The following is a 7,500-nucleotide window of genomic DNA, read 5'->3' on the forward strand; positions in this document are numbered from 1 at the left end:
TACTGTGTTGTACTGTACTGCACTGTGTTGTACTGTACTGCTCTGTGTTGTACTGTACTGCGCTGTTTTGTCCTGCACTGTGTTGTACTGTACTGTGTTGTACTGTACTGTGTTGTACTGTACTGCACTGTGTTGTACTGCACTGTGTTGTACTGTACTGTGTTGTGCTGTACTGCACTGTGTTGTACTGTACTGTGTTGTGTTGTACTGTACTGTGTTGTACTGTACTGCGCTGTGTTGTCCTGCACTGTGTTGTACTGTACTGCACTGTGTTGTACTGTACTGCACTGTGTTGTACTGTACTGTGTTGTACTGTACTGTGTTGTATTGTACTGTACTGTGTTGTACTGTACTGCGCTGTGTTGTCCTGCACTGTGTTGTACTGTACTGCTCTGTGTTGTACTGCACTGTGTTGTACTGTGTTGGTTGTGTTGTACTGCACTGTGTTGTACTGTGTTGTATTGTACTGCACTGTGTTGTACTGTACTGCTCTGTGTTGTACTGCACTGTACTGTACTGTGTTGTCCTGCACTGTGTTGTACTGTACTGCTCTGTGTTGTACTGTACTGTGTTGTACTGTACTGTACTGTGTTGTGCTGTACTGCACTGTGTTGTACTGTACTGCTCTGTGTTGTACTGTACTGTACTGTACTGTGTTGTACTGTACTGCGCTGTGTTGCATTGCATTGTTTCATATCCCAAGTTATCGTATTATTTAAGGAGAAAGGTGGCCGAGTGGTTAAGGGTTTACCTGCCAATACAGTGCCCGTTGGGATGTGGTTTGTTTTCCACTCTCGCAACTTTCTTCCAAGTGTGACTGGAGAATCAAACTGGGCGTTGAATCAATCATTCAAATGAGACGATAAACCGATGTCCTGTAGCACGCACTTAAGCGCACAGGAAAAGAACCCATGGCAAGAAAAAGTGTTTTTTTTCCACTGGCAAAATTCTGCAGAAGAAATCCACTCGTGACAGGCACACAAATACATGTGCATGGACTGAAGGCCGGACCAGTGACCTGCAGTTATAGCTGCTGTCAGGCATCTGTCTAGCAGATGTGTTGAAGCGTATATGGAATTGTCCGAACGCAGTCACGCCTCCTTTTAAGAAAGCAGAAAGTGTATTGTATTATACTGTATTGTATTGCACTGTACCGTGTTGCATCTTATTGCATGGGATTTGGATTGCAATGCATTGTATTGCAGCATTACGTTTTGTTGTATTGCATAGTACAGCACTGTACTGCATTGTAGTGCGTTGTACTGCGTTGAATTGTACTGTGTTGCGCTGTATTTTGTAACGTTGCCTTGTCTTTGGTTTTGCATCATAACCTATCTATCACTTTGCATTTCTTAAAATTTTCAAACAACGCATGATAGATGGCTTTAAACAGGACTGGGCAAGCAAACTCAACGGGAGTAATCGTTATTGAAACATATAGGTCATTCAAATCTTTATTACAACCTGAAAAATACTTATCTCATCTTACCATCAGTAAATTTAGATCGGCTTTCATTAAGTTCCGTTTTGGTATAAATGAACTAAAAGTAAATCAGCGTTATCGTGATGTTTTGAAAAACTGCCCATATGGTGGTAGAATAGAGGACGAACTACATGTACTAACAGCCTGTCCATTATATAATGGTATTAGAAAGAAATATTTGCACGAGTATATGCAAAATATTAGAAATCTGTCATTACCATTTCTGCTGCAAAACGAAAGTGGTAATGTGACCAGAGATGTTGCAATGTTTTTGTTGTTTGTTTTTTTTTGCATTAAGACTGAGAGAAGAGCACTTTCAGCCTTAAACAAAAATATCAGCCTTGTGCTTTTCATTTAGTTTACTTGTTCTCAGTGAGCTCAACTGTGTATTAAGTGGATTGTTTTCGTTCTTCCTATTTTATTTTAGTTAAGATATGTTTGCAATACGTGCACCCAAAATGTATACAGGTCGGTGACCTTACATTAACTCTCTCCATACGAACGGCGAAAGAGACGACGTTAACAGCGTTTCAACCCAATTACCATCATCAAAATATTACAAGCGGAAGGCTCTTACACTGAAGAGGTGAATGTTGACAAAGACGACGGAAGCTAAAGGTTGGGTCATTGAGACACCCACTGGACATCCGAGGTGTCTGTGTAGAGGAGAAGAGAGGACTGGCCGTACTGAGTGAGTTAAAATTATTGCGTTCTTGCGTTCTGTCACTTTGCACTGCATAGTATTCTGTTATACTTGATTGCTGCACTGTGTGTGACATCGTGTCCCATGGCCTGCAGTACTCCCTGGGGGTCAAGCGGGACGAGATGCGGAAGCTGGAGGAGATCGCCCAGGCCGAGGAACGCAAGCTGGAGCTGGCCGAGCAGTTCCTGGAGGAGGACGCCTCCATGTTCGACGACTTCCTCAAGGAGAACGACAAGAACTCGGTGGAGGCCATCAAAGTGTGAGCGCCGCTTCCGGGGCCCGGTCCACTGAGACTGGCGTACCTACGTGATGTTGGGGGAAGTGTTTGGAGATGTTTTGATTGAAAGGGCTATGTGGATGTGGCAGCAGTAGTAGTAGTAGTGGCTGTTGTTGTAGCAGTAGCAGTAGCTGAAGTGGCAGTAGTGGTGGTGGCATTATTGTTTCAATCTTTTTTTTGTAATGTTTGAAGGCAGTGTATAAATGTAGTAGTAGAAGTAGCAGCAGCAACAGCAGAAGTAGTGGTAGTTATAGCAGTAATAGTAGTAGCAGTAGTAAATCAAATCATTTGGGATGTAGTCCAGCCGACCTCAAAAGAGTCATTTCAGGCCTGCAGAAAGAGTATTTGTATTTGTATTTCTTTTTATCACAACAGATTTCTCTGTGTGAAATTAGGGGCTGCTCTCCCCAGGGAGAGCGCGTCGCTACACTACAGTGCCACCCATTTTTTTGTATTTTTTCCAGCGTGCAGTTTTATTTGTTTTTCCTATCGAAGTGGATTTTTCTAACAGAATTTTGCCAGGAACAGCCCTTTTGTTGCCGTGGGTTCTTTTACATGCGCTAAGTGCTTGCTGCACACTCCCTGGTACTAGTAGAAGAAGTAGTCGATGTTCGAAAGTGCTATATATATATGCACTTGTAGTTGTAGAAGGAGCATCACCAATACTGATTACCATTATCATGGTTTTTAGTTTAAGATTTTTGAAAGAACTATGTAAATAGCAGCAGCAAAAGTAGTAGTTCTAGCTTTGTTATTATTGTAGTAGTAGTAGTAGTAGTAGTGGTATCATTATCGTCATTATTAGACATAGCGTATTAGACCCAACACTCAGCTAACATCACAGATTGACATAAGCCTACAGTTGGGCCAACAGCAAAGTGAGAGCTGTGTATGATCAATGGTGTCCTCCACTGCAAATGGAAGTCATTTTACAGCTTAGTCTTTTGTGAAGGATTATGATTCTCAAGTTAGGAGGCAAGACCGCACTGGCTCTCATTACTGCAGCAGTGGGGGTGCAAGTTGGCCTTTGGGAACCATCCCAACGCCGACTGTTCTAAAGCCCTCTTGGCCCGAGAGAGTGGGGATGTAACTTGGGCAAGACGCTCTCCACTGTTATCATATTCTAGTCCAAAGAGATGGGACAGCAGTTGCCTCCTCTGCTGTTCTGATGGTCACATGACTGACTAGTGTATGTATCATACGTAGCGTCTTGTAATGTCTTACACCCATCTAGGTGTGAGTGAAGTGTACATTATACCCATCTAGGTGTAAGTGAAGTGTACATTACACCCATCTAGGTGTAAGTGAAGTGTACATTATACCCATCTAGGTGTAAGTGAAGTGTACATTACACCCCTCTAGGTGTAAGTGAAGTGTGCATTACACCCGTCTAGGTGTAAGTGAAGTGTACATTATACCCCTCTAGGTGTAAGTGAAGTGTACATTATACCCATCTAGGTGTAAGTGAAGTGTACATTATACCCATCTAGGTGTAAGTGAAGTGTACATTACACCCGTCTAGGTGTAAGTGAAGTGTACATTACACCCCTCTAGGTGTAAGTGAAGTGTACATTACACCCATCTAGGTGTAAGTGAAGTGTACATTATACCCATCCAGGTGTAAGTGAAGTGTACATTACACCCATCTAGGTGTCAGTGAAGTGTACATTACACCCATCTAGGTGTCAGTGAAGTGTACATTACACCCATCTAGGTGTCAGTGAAGTGTACGTTACACCCATCTAGGTGTCAGTGAAGTGTACATTACACCCGTCTAGGTGTCAGTGAAGTGTACATTACACCCGTCTAGGTGTCAGTGAAGTGTACATTACACCCATCTAGGTGTCAGTGAAGTGTACATTACACCCGTCTAGGTGTCAGTGAAGTGTACATTACACCCGTCTAGGTGTCAGTGAAGTGTACATTACACCCGTCTAGGTGTCAGTGAAGTGTACATTACACCCGTCTAGGTGTCAGTGAAGTGTACATTACACCCATCTAGGTGTCAGTGAAGTGTACATTACACCCATCTAGGTGTCAGTGAAGTGTCTTGTGGCAGTCATTTGCTTCAAGTTGTTGTTTGAAACACATGCACATATTGAGCTGTACTTGGGTATAACCCAGCATCACACACACACACACACACACACACACATGCACGCCGGCACACTTGTACAAGATGAAGAATCCACGCCTTTATGTTGCTTTTGAAATTTATTATATTAGTTTCTTTTTATTGGTTTTTTTTTTCAAAACAGGGGTACATTTTTGTCATGCAACAAGTTCCCGTGAACTTTAGTTTTTCCCTTTGTTGCTCTGTGACTGCTGTCTAATGGTGTCGTGTGCCTGTAGTTCAGGGGGCATTATCCTTCATACACAGATATGTTTAACAACACTTACGTCCCTTTACTACCAGCACGCCAATGTTTGTCTCAAAGCCTTTTCCTTGCTGGGGTAATGTAACATTTGCAAAATTTACATTACATTCCTTTTCTAACTAATCATTACTTTACTGTCTGTGTATGAGCAGTGTTTGAACTGTTGCTAACTATTGCACGCGTTGATGATAAAGTCCTTTTCTTGATTTGCTCCGTTTTAGCCCTTACATTGTCATTCTGTAATTTTCAGTTCTGTTGTTGAATGTTGTGACTCTCGGCCCATACACAGCTGTGTATGGGCCGAGAGTCACAGGATCAACCCCTGTCCGAGCCTTGGACCAGACCACCCTCCTGACAGACAAGAAAGACATCCTTGCCCGCTGGGCAGAGCACTTCAACACCCTCCTCATTAGGGATTCGTCCGTATCTGACGAGGTAATTGCAGCCCTCTCACCTGCAGTCAAGTTCGATGACACAGAGATCAAGTCAGTCGACAAGTTTTGCTACCTGGGCAGCACCCTATGCAGCAACGGAGCCCTTGATGCAGAAGTGACGCTGTGCATCGCAAAGGTCAGCTCCGCCTTTGACAGACTCAACAACAGGCTGTGGAACAACAAAGACATCAGGCTCAGCACCAAAATCAAAACCAACAGACCTATTGTGCTGACCACCTTGTTGTACTGCTGTCAAACATGGATGACTTATCGCCGTCACATTCAACAACTTGAGCAGTTTCACCAGAGATGCCTGCTAAAGATCCTCAGCATAAAGTGGCAAGACAGGGTCTCCAACCTCCAGGTCCTAGAGAGGAGCGGCCTGCCCAGCATCGAAAGCCTGCTGATCCAGTGCCAGCTACGCTGGACAGGACACGTTGTCCGCATGACAGACAGCAGGATCCCGAAGATGCTTTTGTATGTCCAGCTGAAGGAAGGGTACCGCGAACTTGGAAGACCCTGCAAGCGCTTCAAGGACACCTTGAAGACAAACCTCAAAGCCTGTGACATCGCTTCCTGGGAAAGTGATGCCCTTGACTGCTCTCGCTGGAGGATGCTGTGCTCTAGTGGCATGAAGACGTTTGAAAACAAGAGAACGCTGGCCATGAAGGAGAACCGTAAGCGAAGGAAGCAGGGCTCAACTTCTGGAGACGTTTTCCCTTGCAACACCTGTGGGAAGTGCTGCACATCCAGAATCGGCCTCTTCTCTCATATGAGGACGCACACCGATAGATAAGCCTGCCTGCCTACTCATCCGTCGGTCCGACGGGAGACTCCATCATGCTGAATGTGGTAACGCCCCTCCTCCATCCTTCTCCATCCCCGACACACGCCTTTTTTTTCTTTTCTTTTTTTTCTTTGTTTTTGTTGGGGTGGGGTGGGGGGCTTGGATGTTGACAGTGTGTGATTTTAAAGACAACAGATTCAGAGCGTTAGGTACAAATTCGTTTTGGTGTTTCTATGTGGGTGTGCACGCGCATGCATGTGTGTTCTGTATTACTCTGTGCGTTTCTGTATGTGTGTGTCTCTGTGTGTCATATATGTGTCGTATGCATCTGTGCATGTCTCTGGGTGTATTTTTGCGTGTGTGTGTGAATGTGCGTGTGTGTGTCTGTGTGCCATATGTATGTATGTGTCTGTGCGTGTCTCTTGGTGTATGTGTGTGTGTACCTCTGTGTGCGTGTGTGCACGTGCAGGGCCGACCACGAGGCCAAGTGCAAGATGGAGAAGCTGCACGAGATCAAAAGGATCCAGGTGTCCATCATGGCCACCAGCTCCGAGATCTGCAAACTGGAAGAGACGCTGTTGGAATACAAGACCTACAAGGCCTTCCTGGACAGGATCACCCCCATTGTAAGCCACCCCCCTCACCTCCCAGCTGTTAGGATCACCCCCATATGTAAGCCACCCCCCTCACCTCCCAGCTGTTAGGATCACCCCCATATGTAAGCCACCCCCCCCACCTCCCAGCTGTTAGGATCACCCCCATTGTAAGCCACCCCGCTCACCTCCCAGCTGTTAGGATCACCCCCATATGTAAGCCACCCCCCTCACCTCCCAGCTGTTAGGATCACCCCCATATGTAAGCCACCCCCCCCACCTCCCAGCTGTTAGGATCACCCCCATTGTAAGCCACCCACCCCACCTCCCACACAACACAATACCATGCGCACAACACCTCACAACGCACACAACACAGGGCAATACAATCCACCGCAACGCAGCAAAACACAACACAACACAACACAGCACAGCACAACACAGCACAACACAACACAGCACAGCACAGCACAACACAACACAACACAACACAACACAACACAGCACAGCACAGCACAGCACAGCGCAACACAACACAACACAGCACAGCACAGCACAGCACAGCAAAACACAACACAACACAACACACAACACAGCACAACACAGCACAGCACAACACAGCACAACGCAACATTTTTTGGGGGGATCAGAAAATAAAGCGCCGTTGTTGTTGATGCCTCCCCCCCCCCCTCCCCCCCTCCCACGTCAGGAACTCCTCCCGGACAGACTGAGAAGCATAGCGGAGGAGAAGGTGGCTGCGGAACAGAAGAAGCAGGAGTTGGAGGTGCACACCTCTACGCAGGCGCTGGTGGATAAGTTACATCAGCCCAAGAAGAAGACACAGT

General features: G+C 45.7%; 1 protein-coding gene across 1 annotated transcript in view; it reads left to right on the top strand.

Moving 5' to 3' along the window:
- Nucleotides 1–7,500, top strand: part of LOC143300026 (cilia- and flagella-associated protein 100-like) — a 31,126-nt gene that overhangs the window by 5,185 nt on the left and 18,441 nt on the right. The window contains exons 4-6 of the mRNA XM_076613582.1: nucleotides 2,282–2,445; nucleotides 6,532–6,688; nucleotides 7,365–7,500. The exon at nucleotides 7,365–7,500 is cut by the window's right edge and continues 86 nt beyond it. Coding sequence (XP_076469697.1) covers nucleotides 2,282–2,445; nucleotides 6,532–6,688; nucleotides 7,365–7,500 — 457 coding nt within the window. The remainder of the gene's footprint in view (nucleotides 1–2,281; nucleotides 2,446–6,531; nucleotides 6,689–7,364) is intronic.

This window comes from Babylonia areolata, chromosome 25 (genome assembly GCF_041734735.1).
Source record: "Babylonia areolata isolate BAREFJ2019XMU chromosome 25, ASM4173473v1, whole genome shotgun sequence".
Classification (NCBI taxonomy): Eukaryota; Metazoa; Mollusca; class Gastropoda; order Neogastropoda; family Buccinidae; genus Babylonia; species Babylonia areolata.